The sequence below is a fragment of the Alnus glutinosa genome, chromosome 14, assembly GCF_958979055.1.
Source record: "Alnus glutinosa chromosome 14, dhAlnGlut1.1, whole genome shotgun sequence".
In the NCBI taxonomy this organism is placed as follows: domain Eukaryota; kingdom Viridiplantae; phylum Streptophyta; class Magnoliopsida; order Fagales; family Betulaceae; genus Alnus; species Alnus glutinosa.
Window position 1 is genome coordinate 25,029,901 of NC_084899.1, and position 22,946 is coordinate 25,052,846.

Genomic DNA, 22,946 nt, shown 5'->3' on the forward strand with positions numbered 1-22,946 from the left:
TTTTTGTTTTTTTTTTTAAATGATGAGCAAGCTTTCAAACTCAAGTAGAACTATTTTATGTATTTACCCTTGTACTTGTACGTCCGCGTAGGGTAATATGGCTTTCTGTTGTGGATTTATTTTTATTTTTATTTTTATTTTGATGACTCATTAGGGTTGGGGTGCTTGTGGATGACGTGGCAAAGGGAGAGGGTATGGTTGGTGGATGTGTATGTATGAGTGGAGATCGAGTAGCAAAGAAGAAGAGGCATGCAGCAAGTCAACAGTGATACGAAAAAGATGGTATTTGCCAATGCCTGTCTGGTGGTCTTTGGAAGCTAAAAATAGAGAGGAGAGGGAAAGGGAAAAGAACGCAAAACAAGGAACCAACCCAACCATCTGTAATTCAAATCCAGGGGTCGATCTCCTTCTTCTCGATCAATCTCTATTCTCTTTATTTCAAAATATCACTCATTAATTTGCATCTCGATCTTTTTTGCTTTTCATTCTTGTCGATCTCTCATTGCCAAAGTTGATTGACATCTCGATCTCATTAGCTAGAGGATAATTAACATGCATGGTATGATCTTAAACCTCTCTGGCTAAACATATTCATATGTGCATATATAGAGGAGTTAACCAAATATATATATATATATATATATATTTACACGCATGTGTGGCCGGCCGGCCACTTGATCTTAATAGGTCGATCTCATGCAAAACTCTTGAACGAACCCCCACCGACCTACCTGTCACCTTTATCAGTGTCTCCAACAAATACAACGATTAGCATGTAGCTACAAAGGCAAGGCAATGGAAAAAGATTGTTTCTCACTACTGCAAGACTAAATCAAAAAATTAAAGGACAGTATTTCTCTCATCATCATCTCATCAACTTTTCCTGGATTTCAAAGAGACATGCAGAATGGTAAGCCTCAAAGAACAAATTAAATGATCTTGTTGATCATCCTCATGAATTCTGGTTGTCAGAAACTGTGTTGTTATTCCGCACCCATCATATCTCTCTTAATTTTCTTGTCTTTCTCTCCAGATAATAGCAGCAAACCCACCTTCACACAGATCTTGGTAGCCTCTTCCATTGGGTTGATCATCGCTGCAGCAGTGCATTATCGTTTTCGGAAGCTAAGCGATCACAAACTTGCTCCACGCCTGAGATTATCCGACTTAGGACGTGTTGAAAAGTTAGAAAGGTTTCCCCATTATGTAGGTAATTACTTGATCTCATTCTAATTGATTTACATCCCAAATTGAAAACTATGAACCTCTTTCAAATTGCTTCTTCTTTTTTTTTTCTTTCTTAGTTTTCTCTTCTGATTTTTTTTTTTTTTTTTTTGCCACATAGATTTCTCTTCCAAAACTAAATATTGTTTTTTTTCTTTTAGTTTTAGTTATCTATTCTAAATTGTATCATTGACATCCAAATTGTAGTTGTTTTAATATATATATATTTTTTATGTAGAGATTTTTCCACTATTTATATTATAAGATAATTTTTATTTTTATTATTATTGTAGTTTCTTTTTGTTTTAAAATTATTTGAGTTACTAAATTGTTGCACCATAAACTAGCTAGTTTGTCCATTTTGAATATATATTTGGTAAGAAAATTGAAACATTAAAATATGATTAGAGGTCTAATAATAGTCTCTGCACATGTTGCCCTTTAGTTCATTTTTTTTTTTTTTTGAGATTTTGAAAGAGCTTCACGTAGAGGCAATACTAGGTGACATTTTTACTTTTATTTAGTTATTCTTAATTCCTTTGTGAGTCTTTTATAGACCTTTTATATTATATAGTTTAGCTTGTAGTTTGTTAGTTGTGAAAATGAGAAAAAAAAAATTATTAAGAACTTTAATTCAAATTCTATACTTGATTATTTTAATTATCTATAAAACTGAAGGCTGTAATTTTAAATACTTTATTGTTGCTTTTATTAGTGCCTAAATGTTAACTTACTAATATATTAATTATTACACACACACGAGATTTTGAAAGAGCTTCACGTAGAGGCAATACTATGTGACATTTTTACTTGTATTTAGTTATTCTTAATTCCTTTGTTAGTCTTTTATAGACCTTTTATATTATATAGTTTAGCCTGTAGTTTGTTAGTTGTGAAAATGAGAAAAAAAATTATTAAGAACTTTAATTCAAATTCTATACTTGATAATTTTAGTTATCTACAAAACTGAAGGCTGTAATTTTAAATACTTTATTTTTGCTTTTATTAGTGCCTAAATATTAACTTACTAATATATCAATTATTACACACACACATGGGATTTTGAAAGAGCTTCACGTAGAGACAATACTAGATGACATTTTTACTTGTATTTAATTATTCTTAATTCCTTTGTGAGTCTTTTATAGACCTTTTATATTATATAATTTAGCTTGTAGTTTGTTAGTTGTGAAAATGAGAAAAAAAATTATTAAGAACTTTAGTTCAAATTCTATACTTAATAATTTTAGTTATCTACAAAACTGAAGGCAGTAATTTTAAATACTTTATTTTTGCTTTTATTAGTGCCTAAATGTTAACTTACTAATATATCAATTATTACACGCACACACGAGATTTTGAAAGAGCTTCACGTAGAGACAATACTAAGTGACATTTTTACTTGTATTTAGTTATTCTTAATTCCTTTGTGAGTCTTTTATAGACCTTTTATATTATATAATTTAGCTTGTAGTTTGTTAGTTGTGAAAATGAGAAAAAAAATTATTAAGAACTTTAGTTCAAATTCTATACTTGATAATTTTAGTTATCTACAAAACTGAAGGCAGTAATTTTAAATACTTTATTTTTGCTTTTATTAGTGCCTAAATGTTAACTTACTAATATATCAATTATTACACGCACACACGAGATTTTGAAAGAGCTTCACGTAGAGACAATACTAGGTGACATTTTTACTTGTATTTAGTTATTCTTAATTCCTTTGTAAGTGTTTTATAGACCTTTCATATTATATAGTTTAGCTTGTAATTTGTTAGTTGTGAAAATGAGAAAAAAAAAATTATTAAGAACTTTAATTCAAATTCTATACTTGATAATTTTAGTTATCTACAAAACTGAAGGCTGTAATTTTAAATACTTTATTTTTGCTTTTATTAGTGCCTAAATGTTAACTTACTAATATATCAATTATTACACACACACACACGAGATTTTGAAAGAGCTTCATGTAGAGGCAATACTAGGTGACATTTTTACTTGTATTTAGTTATTCTTAATTCCTTTGGGAATCTTTTATAGACCTTTCATATTATATAGTTTAGCTTGTAATTTGTTAGTTGTGAAAATGAGAAAAAAAAATTATTAAGAACTTTAATTCAAATTCTATACTTGATAATTTTAGTTATCTACAAAACTGAAGGCTGTAATTTTAAATACTTTATTTTTGCTTTTATTAGTGCCTAAATGTTAACTTACTAATATATCAATTATTACACACACACACGAGATTTTGAAAGAGCTTCATGTAGAGGCAATGTAGAGCTTCATGTAGATTTTGAAAGAGCTTCAGGTAGAGGCAATACTAGGTGACATTTTTACTTGTATGTAGTTATTCTTAATTCCTTTGTGAGTCTTTTATAGACCTTTTATATTATATAGTTTAACTTGTGGTTTGTTAGTTATGAAAATGAGAAAAAAAAAATTATTAAGAACTTTAATTCAAATTCTATACTTGATAATTTTAGTTATCTACAAAACTGAAGGCTGTAATTTTAAATACTTTATTTTTGCTTTTATTAGTGCCTAAATGTTAACTTACTAATATATCAATTATTACACACACACACGGGATTTTGAAAGAGCTTCACGTAGAGGCAATACTAGGTGACATTTTTACTTGTATTTAGTTATTCTTAATTCCTTTGTGAGTCTTTTATAGACCTTTTACATTATATAATTTAGCTTGTAGTTTGTTAGTTGTGAAAATGAGAAAAAAAAAAATTATTAAGAACTTTAATTCAAATTCTATACTTGATAATTTTAGTTATCTGCAAAACTGAAGGCTGTAATTTTAAATACTTTATTTTTGCTTTTATTAGTGCCTAAATGTTAATTTACTAATATATCAATTATTACACACACACGAGATTTTGAAAGAGCTTCGCATAGAGGCAATTCTAGGTAACATTTTTACTTGTATTTAGTTATTCTTAATTCCTTTGTGAGTCTCTTATAGACCTTTTCTATTATATAATTTAGCTTGTAGTTTGTTAGTTGTGAAAATGAGAAAAAAAAATTATTAAGAACTTTAATTTAAATTCTATACTTGATCATTTTAGTTATCTACAAAACTGAAGGATGTAATTTTAAATATTTTATTTTTGCTTTTATTAGTACCTAAATGTTAACTTACTAATATATCAATTATTACTTGTATTTAGTTATTCTTAATTCCTTTTGTGAGTCTTTTATAGACCTTTTATATTATATAGTTTAACTTGTAGTTTGTTAGTTGTGAAAGTGAGAAAAAAAAATTATTAAGAACTCTAATTCAAATTCTATACTTGATAATTTTAGTTATCTACAAAACTGAAGGCTGTAATTTTAAATACTTTATTTTTTTCTTTTATTAGTGCCTAAATGTTAACTTACTAATATATCAATTATTACACACATACACGAGATTTTGAAAGAGCTTCACGTAGAGACAATACTAAATGACATTTTTACTTGTATTTAGTTATTCTTAATTCTTTTGTGAATCTTTTATAGACCTTTTATATTATATAGTTTAGCTTGTAGTTTGTTAGTTGTGAAAATGAAAAAAAAAAAAATTATTAAGAACTTTAATTCAAATTCTATACTTGATAATTTTAGTTATCTACAAAACTGAAGGCTGTAATTTTAAATACTTTATTTTTGCTTTTATTAGTGCCTAAATGTTAACTTACTAATATATCAATTATTACACACACACACGGGATTTTGAAAGAGCTTCACGTAGAGGCAATACTAGGTGACATTTTTACTTGTATTTAGTTATTCTTAATTCCTTTGTGAGTCTTTTATAGACCTTTTACATTATATAATTTAGCTTGTAGTTTGTTAGTTGTGAAAATGAGAAAAAAAAAATTATTAAGAACTTTAATTCAAATTCTATACTTGATAATTTTAGTTATCTGCAAAACTGAAGGCTGTAATTTTAAATACTTTATTTTTGCTTTTATTAGTGCCTAAATGTTAATTTACTAATATATCAATTATTACACACACACGAGATTTTGAAAGAGCTTCGCATAGAGGCAATTCTAGGTAACATTTTTACTTGTATTTAGTTATTCTTAATTCCTTTGTGAGTCTTTTATAGACCTTTTATATTATATAATTTAGCTTGTAGTTTGTTAGTTGTGAAAATGAGAAAAAAAAATTATTAAGAACTTTAATTCAAATTCTATACTTGATAATTTTAGTTATCTACAAAACTGAAGGCTGTAATTTTAAATACTTTATTTTTGCTTTTATTAGTGCCTAAATGTTAACTTACTAATATATCAATTACATTATTTTTGCTTTTATTAGTGCCTAAATGTTAACTTACTAATATATCAATTACACACACACATCTTGTTATATATATAAAATACACACACACACACATATATATATATATATCTTGTTATACTCATATTATCTTATAAAATACACACACACACACACACACACACACACACACATATATATATATATATATATTTCATTTTTATTTTAGATTGTGTTTATTATATTTTTGTGTATAATAAAAATATAGAACACATAACATATTATCTTATAAAATATTTCATTTTTATTTTAGATTGTGCTTATTATATTTTTGTGTATAATAAAACTATAGAACATAAAGGGATCGAACCAAAAAAAAAAAAAACTGGCCCTCCCAAAGATAAATTTCTGGCTCCGCCAATCTAGTCTTAATTCTGTCTCTCCCTTGGTTGCAGCTAGGCAAATGGGATTCAAAGATAGAAGAGAATGTCCACAGCTATGCAAGCTGGCTTCTCAGTACATTAGGAAATCCGAGGGCTGTGAGGAGGACATCTATACATTCTTTTCTAGCGAACCGGATGCAGATTCGCTCTTCGTGAAGCTTGTGGAGGAGTTTGAGCGGTGCACGCTTAGTTACTTTGCGTTCCATTGGAGCCAAGCTGATCTTACGATTAGTCAGGTATATATATATCCAACATCTAATGACTTAAAAAGGGGATATAAATCAAACAAAAATGTTAGAATCCTCTATCATACTTTACATCTAAATATATCAGTGAAGTGTTCTTATGCATTTTTTTTCTTGCTATATACTACATAATTTCAGGTGTTGAGTTCTGATCCTGAGCCCAAAAGGAAGCTCAAGCAAATTTTCATGGCAGCAACAAGGTGGCTATTATCATCATCATCATCATGCTATATATTTTTATTGTTCAGAATGCTAAGATGACTGGGAAGCAATCAAAAAGCACATGGCAATGGAAGTAAATATTTAATTGAAATAATTACTAATAAATTATCTAACTACAAATGTCATCCCAAGTTGTCAGAATTATGTGTCAATTCAGATATATCCAATTAGCCACAAAAAGAAAGAGCCAAGTCGTTTGCTCTTATTATTATTATTATTGTTCTTGTAAGTATATTATTTTCCCCTTGATATAGGGAACAAAGATTTGAGAGAGTGACAAAGAACTTGAAGGTGGCTAGAGTGTTCACTACATTAGTAGAGGAGCTTAAAGCAATGGGAATGATAATGAATGATGACTCGCGATGTACTGAGGTGATGGCTCCAGTGGCACACAGCGATAGGAGTCCAGTCCTCCTCCTCATGGGTGGTGGGATGGGAGCTGGGAAGAGCACTGTGCTTCAGGACATTCTGAAAGAGTATGAACAATATTATTATCGTCCATTTCATAGTCCTAACCATTAGATTAGTCTGAAATCCTGCAAGTAAAAAATCTATACATTTTTAGAAGTCACCCCTGATTCAGAATTCTGTGTTAAGTTCGGATACTCTCCCTATGTAAATTTTAATTGATAAAGTTAAAACTTCAAGAGGAAAGAAGCAGAGTTCAACAGTCAAGGTTATCCTAGAATGTGTTCCAAAAACCTGGCTTGCTTGGGAAAAGGGCAGGTACATAACCCATCATGTCGAATTTCATTCTCTATATATTTCAAATTCTCAGCTGAATTTTTCCACTTCCAAAGATCAAAACTCTCTGTTTGTCAATAATTCAAGCAGCAATGTCATAACTATTAATGAAGTTGAGTGTTAAGTTTGTTACCAATTCTATGAACTATCCCTGAGCTCTTCGCTGATAACTATGAAAACTAGGTTTAAGGACTAAAGTCTAAAGCAGTTGAATCTTCGATCTGCATCACTCAACAAAGTATAAAACTGAAATCAACATTGGATTTTCATACATAAGTTAAAGTGGCTATGGAATAAAATTTCAAGAATTCAAGAGGTTTTCCAGGTCCATGACTGAGTACTGAATTTAGGAAAATGTAATGGAATATGAAGAAGTCGCTAAAGGGAAGTGTTCTTAATTCTTTTCCCTTCCTAATTAACCACCACACATGATTTGCTACATTGGTATGTAACTTTAAAATGGTAAGTTTAAGAGGTCTTATTTCAATCCTTCGGCCATTATTCAAAAATATTGACTATATCTCAATCTTGCTACTTGGTCTTAAAAACGATAGAATTTAGAATTATGAAAAGCAATAGAACAATCAACAAGGAGTTAACCTTGACTGTTGGTGAATGAATGTGAACAGGCCATTCTGGGCAGGAGCAGCAGGGAATGCAGTCATAATTGAGGCAGATGCCTTCAAAGAATCAGACGTCATCTATAGGGCCCTTAGCTCCAGAGGTCATGGACATGTCGACATGCTACAAACTGCTGAACTGGTGAGATATAAGACTGACTCTCTCTCTCTCTCTCTCTGTGCCCACCCTCTTCCCCAATCTTATATATGCAGAAGTACTCCATGTTTTCTACAAGTTGCACTGAAATTGTTTTAGAGAACATAATAGCACAGAATTAATAGGCCTAAAAGTTCCAGAAGTGAACATTAGCCTGTGAAATGAAACTGCTTGAGTATAAACCCTATTCTGTTCTGTCAGTTTAAAGTTAAGAAGAACATAAAGTCAATATAGAAAAACTTGAGCTAAATTGCTGGAATAAACATTACAAGCCCAAATCTTCATAAACATACCTGACAGAGAATCTGGTCAAGGTACTTTGCTGCCCATGATAAGAAGTTGCCTCTTCAATTCCACTGTCGGTTACTCTTCCATCACTCTTTGACCAATAACCCAAAACACTGCGCGTATCTTTAAATGGGTGATTCTATATATAGAACTTAAAGGTTCTTCTTTGATCTTCCTTCCGCACCACATACATCACCAGTCAGATTCTTTCACTTTTGATTGTCAAGTCTTGAATATAAGATCTACCCAGAGCTCATCCCACCCTTTTCCCAACTAAGCCAAGAACCAGCATTGTCAGCTTCCTTACTTTGTGCCTTTTCCTCGCTCTTAACCATTCTAGTGCCACTTCAGATGTAAAACCAAACAAACAAAATACCTATAACAGATGCATTAACAATTTCATAATGATTCAAATGCTTCTCATAACATCAATATGCATTATCATAGTATATCCTAGCATGAGTTTCATAATATGACCCAACAAATATTGTTTCAAACAGGTGCACCAATCATCTACCGATGCAGCATCATCCCTCCTGGTGACAGCACTTAATGAAGGGCGGGATGTGATCATGGATGGCACCCTTTCTTGGCAACCATTTGTTGTGCAGACAATAACAATGGCCAGAAATGTTCACCGCCGCCGTTATCGTATGGGTGCTGGTTACAGGGTGAATGGAGATGGAACTGTAAACGAAATCTACTGGGAACGAATTGAAAACGAAGAACCAGAGCAAGTTGGAGGCAAAAAGAGAAAACCATACAGGATAGAGCTTGTTGGAGTTGTATGTGATGCTTATCTAGCTGTTATAAGAGGCATACGGTATATTACAGATTATTACATTTGTTTTGGTGGTCTTACATTATCTAATTGTAATTTTTTCATACAATGTTGGTTTTCTCTTGAGGTATCTGATGCATCAAAGTGGGTTTTCTGCATGTAAACAGGAGAGCTATCATGTGTAGAAGAGCTGTAAGAGTGAATTCACAATTAAAATCCAGCAAGCAATTTGCAAATGCATTTCTAGCTTACTGTCAACTGGTTGACAATGCCAGGCTATATTGCACCAATGCTTTGGAAGGCCAACCTAAGGTACACCCATTATATCTCCTCTTTTATATTGTAGCAATAAGAAGCTTACTTCAGAGTTTAACAAGAAGAACTTGGATTTAAACACACGCCTATATAAAGAACCTGCAGAATTTCATTTAACCAACCAAGGCTCAATAATTTAGGGTTGTTTTACTTGGTAAAAGCTCAGCTGAGTTACATGTTTATGCAATCTTATACTTTCTTATATGGGATTTGGTCTTTGTATGGAGGCCATGACATTCAGGACTATGCCTGTCAACAGAAAGTTACTATAGCAATTTGTTATATTCAGCATATCATACTGACGTCATAATTGCTGTGAAGTTGATAGGATGGAAAGACAGAGACAAGACATTGCTGGTTGATCCAGATGAAATTGATTGTTTAAAAAGGTTAGGTAGGTTGAATGAAAATGCAAAGTCCATATATGAACTCTACAAGCACCCTAACCCAGCTTCCAAAGCTGGGTCAGTTTGGAAAGACATCGTATTGTCACCTTCTAGGGTGAACATTCAACAGGAGCTGAAGTATTGCATCCGGAGAATTGAGAGAATGAAATGATAAATCAAGGGTGCAGGGCTGATACAGTTTGAAACTTCTTAACTCTCATGACTCAGGAAACAGATGCTGGAGAAAGTGTCAAAATTTCAATATTTGCAAGCAAGAATGTTTATCTATGTTGTACTGATGATCTTATATGTAGAATTTCATTCAAAGAAGATCAGTTAAGATTTCAAAAACTGATGATTCGGCAACATGTCTATTGATCGTGGGGGTGATTCAGATAATCAAATGCATGTACATAATATTTTTAACATTAGAATTGCAGAAAAGAATTCAAAGTGCAATCACAGGCATAGCAAGTAAGCCAAAATAGTTAAGGTTTTCTAAGCTCATAAATCATGATCCATCGATTAAATATTGATTGAAACTTCAATTAATGTTGGATGTTTTACCAATAATGACAATGTACACTGAGAACCTGGGTTCTGGGAAAACACGCATCAGCAAAACAATCAGAGAAATAAATGATAGTAAGGAAAGACTTGCCTCTTCTATCCATCCTCTAGTTTTTTTGGCTTCTTCCTTTTTCCCTTTTTTTTCCCCTCTTTTTTCATTCTTTTCATTCCAAGCTCTAAATTTCTTTCACTCGTTTGTCGAGCTTCAATTCAACAGCTACATAGCTGCAGCAACTGCTTCTCCCTAATGTTCAGAATTCATTTAGCATTTCACATAGTCCATTTTCTGCCTAGTTATTTAAGCAGATTAGAAACTTCACTTATGCCAATTATTTTTTGATTAAAACCTCAAATCCTTGCACTGTTCTTCGTTGGCTTCACAAATCATTTTGCAACAGCATCCAAAGCATTCTCTCATACATCAATTTTCTGCGATGTATCAGGCAAGTCCAAAAACAGCACATACAAATTCTATCAAATGATACATCTTGAGTGTTGACCAACAAGGTCATGAACTTTAGCGTGGGGTTCGGGGGGGCAAGACATGGTTGCAAGAGAGGTAAATTAGGACATGACTCTAGATCATAAAGCTGAAGGGAGAAAAAGGATCCATGTAGTCAACCCCAATTAGTTGGACTGTTACTTAAAATATTAAGGCCTGGATAATTATAAATATGCAAATTTGACCCTTCTTTAATAAAATCATCCCTATGAATTTATATTACAAGCATCAATAAAATCTCACTTCATTAATTGCTGCCATCAAGTACAACTTTCTAAAGACAGCATCTTTTTTTTCCCGAATGGTATAATACACAGCATATGACATTAGAACAGATGAACCTATGCGCCACTAAAATATATGGCTCCCTTTTTCTTTTTCTTTTTTTGATAAGTAAGAAGACTTTATTAAAGAAAGCATAAGATGCCCCTAAGTACACAAGAAGTATACACAAGAACAACCAAAGCTAACCCGCAAAAACCCATAACACCAAAGCCCCAAAAAACGAAAAAATCAAAAACAAACTACAAAAGGACCCAACTAAGAACATTGGAAAGAATCGGTGAAAACCCAGAACCAAGCGTTCTCATGAGCTAGTTCACATCAAATTCTGGGAATGAGGCTCACCCTCTTTGTTGTCCCTTCCCCCTCTTAGTCAGGTGTTCCTGTCTTCTTGTTCTCAAGGATTGGCATCTTTTTGTTCAACCAGGATTGGAACCCTTTACTTTTGCCTTTGCAGGTACCTACCTAATAAGAGGCGGTGGTTACCTACTCTAATTGCCTGAGGGCGCTCTTTACCTAACCTACCTGTGCTGGAACAAGCTATGCTACCACCATTAGCTTAATGTGCTGGCTTTTTGATGCAAAATGATGGTGCTAGTGAGGATGCTGCCTTTGTCTCTGTGTCCGTAGCCTCAGCCTATGCCTTTAGGTCTTCACAGACTCGAATACTCGATCTAACTACTAGAGAGACCCACAGGCGGGAGGTAAGGGGAAGCAAAATAAATGTATTTTTATATTTATTTTATACTACAAGTCATAGAAGTCAGATCATGCAGACGCAAGAGCTAGAGTCTGCTCAGTCTGAATCTAACCTACAATAAATGGATTGTCGAGAAGAACCATTTCATGAGACAAGTTCAGTCTGCTGCGTCTACTAGTCCCATCATCGTCGGCTAGTCACATAGCGTGGAAAAAGAACCTAGTATTGGCGATCCGGCTTAGTAACATACAAAAGCTAGCTCCATGGGAGAAACTTCCTCACATACTGGATAGGTGGACCAGTACTCACTTGAGGAAGACTTTCAAGACTTGGTTTGGTTCCTCATCTTGGATCAGGACCGAACACTAGCAACCTATTCAGGGAAAGAATCGGTTATGTAAGAAATTGGTTGGGGGCTAAGATAGGTTGATACTCTGAACAATAAACAAAACACATATTGACTACCCACTACATGCCAAGGCACAACAAGCCTTAACATATGTGCCTTGCCTTTCCCTTGCCTTTTCTACGCCTAGAGAGATTTTTCGTATCCCCGTAATTGATGGAGCTATGCAAAAGTTAGTGGAGTATTTTACCCAACTAAGAACAAGGCTCCCTTCATGGAGTATTTTAATCTTTAAAAGTTTTCTGACTTAAAAGTTACATTTTCCAAGAGAACAGAGTTGGCATATTAACAATGCAGAGAAGAGATGTTAAGGTCCTGTCAAATGAAGTGGTTTACATAACAAATCCTGTGTGACTAATAGGTGGCACCAATATGCAAATTAGTTGATTGGGTGCTTCATGGTAAGAACATTAGAAGATCTATTAGAAGTCTAATCAATCTAGAATAATACCTTGACTAAGGAATTTCTTAAATGATGCAGATTGGCATCATAAAAACTGCATCTTACTGAAATTTGGCTCCTGATTAGCTAACAGATAAAATGCAGAATCTTTCTCTTGAGGGAATTTACTAAAAAACTGCAGAAAGGGACACAATTTAGTACACAGATGGTAGACAAATAGGTCTCCGAAAACCCATTTATAGAGGAGACAGAAAAAAAGTTGCCACCACCACCCACTCATAAAGTGATCTAAGTGACAGAAGCCTCAACTTAATTAGGGGAGCTTGGTGCCCTCCAAAGGTCTTAGCATTCCTTTCTCTCTACGATCACCACATTAGGCACAACAGATCAGAATTCTAAAGCGTGCTCTACTCTTGGTTACCAGAATGCCGTTTCCAATATGCCAGTGTCTCCTCAACTTTCATAGGGTTAACTGATGTAATCCAAAATGACGAAAAGACGAGAGACAAATGTTCCCAGTTGATCAAGCAAAGAAGAACAAGGTGGCTACTACTTAATAACTAGCCTTACAAATACAACACCAATCAACTATATTTCATTCCACTTCCTGAGATTGTATAACGTAAGTATCCTTCAAGCACAGTGATCACCCCATCATGTTCTAAAAGCCAGGCTGTCCGCCTACATCAACTCTCTACCAATCGCATATCATGTGTGTACATAGCAAAGTCTGTTGTAAACAAAGATGATAGCTGCAATGTTTGTGTCCATATACAAATACCAATCTTGAAGTACATGACATAAGCTGACACTTCAAACCCCTCAGCATAAATATCTCCCCCATTTCCAGAACCAACATATTTTTGCATCATGTCATCAAGAAGGGGAAAAAAGAAACACAAACAGATAGAACAGATACCCATTCAGGAAAAAGAATCATTAACATACAACAAATAGGAACTTCACTTAACCCTGAACTTTCATCACTTTTGCAATCTCCCCTCCAAAGCTCAAAAACTCTCAATTTAGTCTATCAAACTTCAAATTTTTTGCAATATCACCCCTCCATTAGGATTTAACAGTAATTAACTCGAAATGTTACTTGTAGAACCCCCAATTTGATTAATTGGTAATTAACTCAAAGTGCTACCTGTAACAACAAATATTAGTATAAAATCAGTGGAAAGTGAACTATTAATCTGAACTGAAAGACTATATACATTAGTATATTTTTCTATCATTGATACAAACTAGAGCCTCCAAAATACAAAATAGATGAAGTACACTACAAGCCTTCGCCTAGCATCTCAAGCGTTGCGAATAGCTCTAAACTGCACCCCTGAAGCTAACCTACTAATCTGTAAAACAAAAATGTTTTACATGTGAAAAAGTAACTACATAAGTTTACGGCTTGGTAAATAAATCGTTAACGAAACTTAGCACGTGCAATGAGCCTAGTTTAGTTGGAAGTATAAAGGCGGACATTTTAGAAACATTATGAGGTTTGAATAATTTGTTATCTCGCTAATTATGCCCGTAAGGAAAAATAGTACATTTAGAAAGTAGTTAAGGCATAATTCCAAGGACAACATATTGCCGTTTTAACATTAAATATAGTACAATCCGTACCCATAAACCTCTTACGGTAAGGTTTGCGTGTCCCGTAAGATATATGGTACAACACCGATGCCTCAGTAAGGTACAATGGTACAACCACCACTAGTTGTCTGATCGAGTCCAACCTCGGATGATCCACACCACTAGCGATGCCACAGGACATGACCATCATCTGCACATGGTTGCGCCAATCACCTCCAACCATTGAATCCAAGGCAATTAACATTAAAATAAACATGGGTCATAGGGTTATGTCTATATACTAGTGTGTACGTATCCCATATTCTTCACCCATTTTTACAATGATGGCAAGTCACACGACAACATTTTCCAATTGAGAGCATAATACTTTACATGAGTATCAATGCATTTATAAATCAACATTTGTCAAATACTAGGGCTCACGACATAATTTCAAGATAAACAAATACGTCAAAGTGCACAGTTTATAAATAAAATATTCATGCTTGATGACAGTATTTTGGCATTTTCATTGGCGATTACTTGCCTTGAGCACTACAACTCCACACATAAGCTTCTTTCGAAGCTACTAGCTCCTTACTCTGCATTATACTCTAATATTAGCCAAGGTTCTAAGCAAAAACCCTAATCCACACTCAACAACCTAAGCTGCACATTCTATCTTGAAATCATTCGATCGTTCCTCGAAGACCGTTGGAATGGCCTGGACCATTGAATCGGTCCACGACACCGTTCGAATATTTTGTCCCATAATGTGTTTTTCCTAAGTTCACCCAACTAGAATATGATCTACCACTTTCCTTTGACTCCAAGAGGTTATAACCAAGGTTTTAACAATAACTCAAACCCCCCCCCCCCCACCAAAAAAAAGGCCCTAACTTTCTCTCCATTCTCACAACCCCCATGTTAAACAACCTAGAATTGCTCTAATGTGTTGAAAGGTGAGTGGTTAAGCACAAATTTAGGGTCAAAATGAAAGCTAGGTCTCAAAGTTCAAACCTTTCATGCAAGGGTCAAGCTTAACTAGTTTAAGGACCTAGCTTTTAACCACCATCAAGGAAAGACAAGAAGTTGAAAAACTACCACAAAAATCAAAGCTCTAGCATGACATATAAGTTATATAACACATAGATTAAGGCTAGGTTAAGCTTTATACCTCAAAGGTGTAAGCTTTAAAGCCCTAAGAGCACAAAACCCTCAAGGAAGACCCTTCTTTTTCTCTCTCTTTCTCTCTCTAGGGGTGCTATGGGCGAGCCAAAATGGCTGCCCTAGGGTTCCCTTGGGTTTTTATAAGCTTTCTCATGTGTTTCCTCTAAGTTTGGACGTATTAAAGTTGCACAGTGAAATTGTTCGAACATTTTTTCACGACTATTGGAACGATTGTCCTAAAATTTCGTTACCCACTACTAATCATCGTCCGAACGTTCTATGGGACACCGTTGGGACAGTTCACAAACCGTTCAATCGTTGCATGAAAACCTAAAAACCCAAGTGTTTTGAAAACCCAAATTTCACCATGTCTTTAAATTGATCATTTTAACACCCTGAAACTCATTTGGGGTTTTTACCAAATACAACATTATCTTTTACTTTGTATATAAAAAGTATGGTACATATATATAAATTAGCATACATGTATGTATTTAAAAAGATAATAGTATACTCATATGCTTAAACCGGTGATTTTGTAAAAGGTTAGTTACGTGTTTGAGCAGGGTGTTACACTTAGATACAGCTTCTAATTAAAATTGCAAAGGCTAATAGGTCTATATTAGCCCTTGCGACCCGAAGGAAAATATGAGTGTGAGCTTAGATAAAGCCAAAAGAGAGAGCCACTGGGTACAGTGGCGGACGAGATCCAGTGAAGCCGGAGGGCTGAGAAGGACAGTAGCCGGTAGATGCTAGTGGATGACGGCCAAAGACAGCGGAGAGTAGCCTTACACAACGAAAGACAGTTATCGGATACTGCGGTGGTGGCGGCAACGGTCAAAAGAAGACATCGATAGGAACAACCAAAGAATGGCAGCAACAATGAACACCGCAGGACAGCAGCCGGTCAATGGTGGTTAGGACGGCATTTGGAAGACACCAGTAACGGCCGAAGAACGGTGGCTGAAAGACACCGGTGATGGAGCCAGGCGATGCTAGGCTGTGGATCGCCGGAAACTAGGTTGTTGACCCAAGTCAAAGTGGGCCGCTGACTGGGCATAGAAGGCCTGAGAACCATGGACCTTGTGATGGACCGGTTCGTAGGGTTGGATCGGATAAACCGGATCCGACGAACACACGTGTTGTGAGTGACACGTGTGAAGGAGACTCGTAGAAGAGGTTGCCGGCACGTGTAGCACATGAAGGAGTTGTCAGCATCAATGGGCGGCGTGTGGGAGCGCCTGCTGACTCTGTGTCCAACAAAATTGTACAAATCCACCAATCTAGGGCTGAAAAACCCAATTTTGGTGGTTGTTTTGGCCAAAAAATATCAGATGGCGGCAGCACGTGGACGAACTAACAATGATGCACAATGGTGCTTGATAGTGCGTTTGAGATCTATTGCTATCGCAGCTTTGCAGATCGGTAGATCTGCACCTTGCAAAATTGATTTTAGGATTAATAATCCAGAATTAATTAGTTGCAGTGAAGGCTTGAGAAGAGCTACCAATGGCGATGCGTGGCTGAAATGGCAAAATTTTCAAGTGATGCAGGAGTGCGTGTGGAAGCTCTGATTGGACTGATTTTGGCGGCATTGGGAAGGTCAGATTTCGAGGTTAGTGTCAGTCACCGACTTGAGAAAATGCTTGGAACAGTTGTGGGACCGCTGAAGAGAACGCCAAGAGGGAGACAACGCCAAGAGAACGCCATAAGAAGTTTGTTAAAGGACAAAAAAAATTGGCTCTAGCCTCTGATACCATATAGAAATTTATGTAAAATATAAAAGATATGAAGAATAGCGAAAGCAGATAGAAAAAGAGAACACATGACATTTGGGTTGATTCAGCCTTAGAGGCATGCGTCCACCATTGAAAAGGATTAAGGACTCTTAGGAATACATCTTTATTGTATTGAATTATATGATAAAATGAGATTAACATGCTCTATTAAGTATAAAGAGATTGTGATAGGCGAGGTAGACTAGAAAATGTAGGCAACTAATGATAGGCCTACATGAAACTAAAGATGAAAATTATTCTAACAGGCAGGTTAGAGGGCTGTGTTTTCATCCCAACCACTGATTTGGATGAATGTTAATGATCATTCTTCACCATGCTTCAATAAGAAGCTACCAGTTAAACAGTCGGCTGCAATTTTCAATGATACAATGGCCATCACAAGAAAAGTGGGAGAAACGCTCTTTCAAGGAAATTACACATTTGGTCGCAATTTTTTTTTTAAAAAAAAAAAAAAAAAAAAAAAAGGGGGGGGGGGGCCTTACATCGCAACTGCATGGTACGTTCAGATTTCCTATTACCCCTTTCAGCTCTATCTAGGAAATATCTTCAATAGAGTAACAGTACCATTTGGCACACCATCTACCCATTCTTCTAGCAACTCCTTCAACTTCGAAATACCTCACTTTCCAGGTGTAGTCAAAGTCATCAATCTTTGTTCCATAAACAACAGTTTAAAAAGACAATGGGCACATTACATAAAAATAAATAAATCAATCAATCATTAGCATGAAGAGAAGATGAAGAAACTAACCGCGATCCAAGCAAATTCGCGAATTGGGCACTCAACATTCCATTGAGCTCCAGTCAACTGTGGCGCACACCAGGCAAACAATTTGTTAAAACTGAAGTCGCTAGGAATAGAAAAATAGAAAGATATTGAAATGTTTCAGCGTTTACCTAAGTGCTTAGATAGGAAGCAAGTAACGAAACTGCAAGCTTTGAATCTCAATTACCACGCAATCACTGGCGTGTAAAACCCGCTTTCATGGTGAGTAACTTACGCCAATGCTTGCATAAAGATGGCACCATCTTCAAGCCCCATTGAACCCAAAAAAACCCTAATTGCCCAGGCCAAGTCGGCAAATGCAAACCCTAATACATCAGAAAAAATGAGTGCAGAGGCTATGAACACGAAATACATCAAGCTCGGAATTGATTTCTCGGAATCCACTTAACTGAATAATAGTACATCTGAAACTGTCTCGAAAAAGAAGAAAAATACAAATAACAATATAAAAATAAAATATTTCTTTTCCATGGGCATATATGGATCTAAATACACCCTCAAAGCTCAAGAAATTTACAAGACTACCCCTACTACAACTAAGCTCCCCCCCTCTCTCTCTCACTTCCTTCCCCTCCTGGTTGTAGCTTTCTTCGCCGGCGACTTCACGCTCCTCAGCTTCACACTCTTAACCGGAGTTTTCTTCGCCGCCGGAGCCTTTTTCGCCGCAGGCTTAGGAGGTGGGGCTTTTTTACCGGGAGAGGTTCTCGTCGACGTCCTCGAGGCCTTAGCCGGCTTCTCCTTCGGCTTCGGCTTCGCAGCTGGCTTTGCCTTAGCTGGAGCGGGCTTCGGTTTTGCCACAGGCTTCGCCTTTGTCGGGGCTGCCTTGGGCTTTGGAGCAGCAGCCTTGGGCTTTGCAGCCGCCTTTGGCTTTGGCTTCGGCTTCGGCTTAGCAGCCGCCTTAGGCTTCACCGGCGCTTTACCCTTCGCCGGCGCCTTAGTTGTCGTCTTCACCTCCTTAGTCTTCGGCTTCGAAGGCTTAGCTTTCGGCTTTGGCTTCGCTGCCGGTTTCTTCTTCTCCACTGCAGACGCTGCCGGCTTCGGAGCAGGAAGCTTGAACGATCCCTTCACCTTTACGAGCTTCCCGCCGGCCACAAGCTTCTTCAAATGGAAGAGCAAGAGCTTCCTGAAGTTCGGTGGAAGCTGCTTCTGCTTCTCCTCGATGAACTTAGCGATCGCGTACTGACTCGAACCTGTCTTCTCCTTCAGACACACAATCGCGTCCTTAATCATCTGCAAAAGCAAAAGCCACAGAATCAGAAACTCAGATCCAATCCACAAGCTTGAATTTGTAAAACTTTGATCGTAAAATTCAAATAATGACTTTCTAACAAATCTAAAGGCAATACCTCTTCGTAAGGAGGGTGCGAGGGGGGCTTCCTCGGAGCGGCAGGCTTTCTGGCTTTGGGCTCCTTGGGTTTCTTCGACTTGCCGGTGTTGGTTTCGGCCGGTTTATCCTCGACCTGTTCGGTGGGGGACGGTTCGGGAGCGGGCTCGACGGGAAGAATGGGTAGTTCTTCGGTCGCCATTGGAGTACAGAAGGAGCTGAGGAGCTTCGAAATGGAAATCTAGGTCAGAGTTTGGAAGAGGGAAAGCTGAGAGAATCGAAGAAGTATTGGATCTATAAATCTATCGCTGTTTACTGGTAATTTCGTTGCGTGAGAAGATGACGGAAATGGAACGGTTTAAATAGTCGTGTGCGTGAGAGGCAATATCCAGGAGCTGAGCTCTGATTGGTGGAGTGCCCAGCACGCGGATCGGCCTCTTCTGGCGAGTTTGAATGTGAGCCTTTGGATAAGTCGTTATCGACGGTTGAGAAGGATAGATGGGGGAGGGGAGGATAGGGAGTCTAGGGATGGGTGGGTGTTTGGGTATGTTTAGGTGTGCTTTTAAGCTGGATTGATCTGGGCATAACTTTTGCTACACTTGATGAATTTTCGTGAGGTTTTTTTCATCTTGTAGGGAATTATATAAGCTTTCTAACAAGTATTTATGCCCGCTGTGAGGATTTTTGGTTTGCAAGAAATTTGGTTTTAAAGCTTCAATGGTCAGGATTAGGGTTTCTTATGATGTTATTGTGGTTTTGGGCCATTTTAAGAGAATGCTTGGAACCAAATTGGGATTTTTGTATCTCATGTGAAAGTAGCTTAGTAAAGGAAACTATTGGTTCAAGAATTGCAAAAATCCGATAAGATTTGGATATAATACCATGGGTTAGAATGTCCTCAAAGTTGAACATGTTTGATAGTACTTAAGGTGTGATGTAATGCATGTAAAACATATCAATAGCTATGTTTGTTAAAAATTTTGTTTTCCATCTTTTGATTTCTTATCTCAAAACAATAACATTATCAAACAATCCAAGACATAAAAATAATCTTCACATTTACGGCACATCAAAACATTTTTTCAAACTAAAATTTGAAAACACCTTCAAAACACGTTAACAAACAAACCCATCATACCCATCGATAAATTTCTAAAATATGAAACGTTTATCGCTTTGTATTATGTTTGTACATTATGAATGATAAATCTAGGACGATATGATGTGAAGGCATATAAGTTACAAATTCAATTGCCATGGTATTATTTTTCAAGCATGACTTTTCTCACATGTATGTAACAAAGAGAAATGATATATACCACATTTTTGTTTTCACTTTTATCCCATATTTAATGATATGTTACTGTAAATCATTCTTTGATTCGGTTTTTGTTAAAGAAAATATTCAAGAACTGATTATAGCTATACATCAACAAAGTAAATTAAAAGTGTGATGTATAGCATTACTCATATAACAAAATTGCTTTACATACACAATCATAAGGAGCCATTATTTACTCATAGATGGTAAGGGTACATATTATACTATCTTTGTATGCTTTTGAGTCCAAAAATTTCTAACTGGAATGCATAATCCTCTATTGCACTTTATAGGATTAAGCAAAAATTTATTATCTTGTTATAATACTAAATAGTTCCTCTATTGCACTTTACAGGATTAAGCAAAAAATTGACTTTCTATAAGTAAAGTGTAAAATGCACAACAATTACTCTTGCGGCTAGTTAAAATGCCATAGAAGAAACGTTTGGGCATTTCTTTAAAACATGGGATACCAATTGCAAACATGTGTATGCACTATGCTAACAGCATAAAAAAATCTTCATGTTGGTGAATTTGAGATCCGGCTTGGATCTAGTTATAGTTGAAACTGGACGGTTGAGATTGGCAAATGTGTCTGAGTTCGTGTCTTATTTTGGAGCACGTGTACCAATTCCAACGGGTCTAGTTATAATCGAAACTATACTCAAGCCAAGTCCTTCAGGTTTTATGGTCAATGAATTTGTGGTTGTTCTATGGATTAAGATGTAGTTGTATTGAGTCCATTGCTAGCTAGATCTACCATTTGGTGACTCAAGTTCCACCACAACGTGCACTTGTAGTTAGTTGCATCATGTAAATACTAAGGGCCTCATTGGATCATTGTTCAAGAACAATTTTCTGTTTCTGAGGAAAAGAGAAGCAGAGATATGTACAACAAAGAGTGTTCGTTTGGGTGGTCTAAGATTTTCTTGTAAAAGCCTATGCAATTCAGTGCGTTAAAAGTTGTTCTTATACAAAATACAAATTATTAGCTCAATTCACACTTGTTCAGTTGTTTTGTCAGTGACAAGCGGGTTTAAATTCCCATCAATCACTACGAGCTCATGTGGTCAAAATTTAAGAAGGATCCTTGTTATAAATTGTAAGGACACATAATCTAGCAAAGAAATTAGAACAAAGAAATAGACACAGAGAATTAAGGTGGTTCGGCTTATGACCTACGTCCACACGTTAAAGTCTTTTTTTTGCTACATATTTAATTGATTCATTTGATTGTGTACACAACTCTCTTTATAGAGAAATAGTTTAAATGTTACAAGTCTCTTATGTTTCTACATTAAAATAAATAAATATAATTTATCATCTTGAAACTCTTGTCTCTTGAGTGCTTATAACTCTTATGACATTGTTTCTCAAGTTCTTGTAACTCTTGTCTTAACATAAATGATTTTGATTAGACTGAGATCTGTTGTAATACCTAGCTTTTATATAGGCTGTTCATTTTAAATAAACGGTTTAGATCGTGGCAACACATAAAAGAGAAAAATAATCAGTGGATTGCATATAAATGTTATGCAAGCCACCGAAAATATCCATTGGGGATGAGCCAGATGGTCGAACAACTTCTTTTGGCCACGGGATCGTTCAGCCACCACCAATAGTCGGTTTGGAGGGTGGCTAACCAATCCCTTTGGTCAAGATGGTGGTTCGGCCACCCCCAATATTGGCTATATTGGGGATGGCTAAACAATCCCCTTCACCATGAGGGTGGTTTGACCTCTCCTAATATGGCAATTTTTGCCAGAGAGATGACCAAACCACCCTAACAGCACCCATGTGGCTTGCACATGTTGCAAGCCATCAATTATTTCTCTCTCCTATATATTGTTGTATTTTAAGCTGTTCATTTAAAATGAACTAGTGAAATAAGAGGTTTACACCTATAAGAGAATTATAACACTTATATTTGTGTTTGTATTTGCCTTACTTCAAACAGAGTAGGTTGTCATATTTATAACGTTGAGTTACAGGAAAAGTATTTCTAACAAGCTACGCAACGTAAGAAGTAAATGATATACATAATTGCAACAAATGCAATCAAACACTTGATGTTTGAGTGAATAAGTACAAAGTAACATACACAACTTTATAACTTGGATGTATGTGAAATGTTTGAGTGGGTCTTGAATAGCTACGTAACTAAAACTACTTTATGACTTGGAGATGAAACGTTTGAGTCTTTGGCACGCCCCCTCAAACTCAACGGTCAGGGAGCAACATTGAGTTTGTCTCGATGAAAAGCAAACCGAAAAGAGCAGATTGGTTTGGCGAAAATATCCGCTAACTGATCCTTACTAGATATAAATCGAACATCCAGAGACTTGCGCCGCACCATATCATGAACAAAATGAAAATCAATTTCAACATGTTTGGTTAT

The 22,946-nt window shown here is 35.8% G+C and overlaps 2 protein-coding genes and 1 long non-coding RNA gene across 4 annotated transcripts; 1 reads left to right on the forward strand and 2 right to left on the reverse strand.

Annotated features, from left to right (window-relative positions):
* Window positions 1-6,261: 6,261 nt before the first annotated feature.
* Window positions 6,262-9,878, forward strand: LOC133856922 (calmodulin calcium-dependent NAD kinase-like). The gene is made up of 6 exons (XM_062291978.1): window positions 6,262-6,393; window positions 6,670-6,891; window positions 7,789-7,921; window positions 8,725-9,047; window positions 9,173-9,317; window positions 9,642-9,878. Exons 1-6 carry the CDS (start codon window positions 6,380-6,382, stop codon window positions 9,876-9,878), a joined length of 1,074 nt encoding a protein of 357 aa, XP_062147962.1. The 5' UTR covers window positions 6,262-6,379.
* LOC133856924 (uncharacterized) lies at window positions 6,820-17,951 on the reverse strand. 2 transcript variants are annotated; one of them, XR_009898256.1, is made up of 4 exons: window positions 17,868-17,951; window positions 8,230-14,358; window positions 7,760-8,008; window positions 6,820-6,951 (listed from the first exon to the last, which is right to left on the reverse strand). It is a non-coding gene; the product is annotated as an uncharacterized LOC133856924 (long non-coding RNA). The 2 variants fall into 2 exon arrangements; XR_009898257.1 differs by having other exon boundaries at window positions 8,230-8,600; window positions 17,868-17,950.
* A 301-nt stretch (window positions 17,952-18,252) lies between these two features.
* LOC133856923 (histone H1-like) lies at window positions 18,253-19,570 on the reverse strand. The gene is made up of 2 exons (XM_062291979.1): window positions 19,250-19,570; window positions 18,253-19,133 (listed from the first exon to the last, which is right to left on the reverse strand). The coding sequence occupies exons 1-2, from the start codon at window positions 19,427-19,429 to the stop codon at window positions 18,462-18,464; spliced, it is 852 nt and encodes a 283-aa protein (XP_062147963.1). The 5' UTR covers window positions 19,430-19,570; the 3' UTR covers window positions 18,253-18,461.
* Between the last annotated feature and the right edge of the window lie 3,376 nt (window positions 19,571-22,946).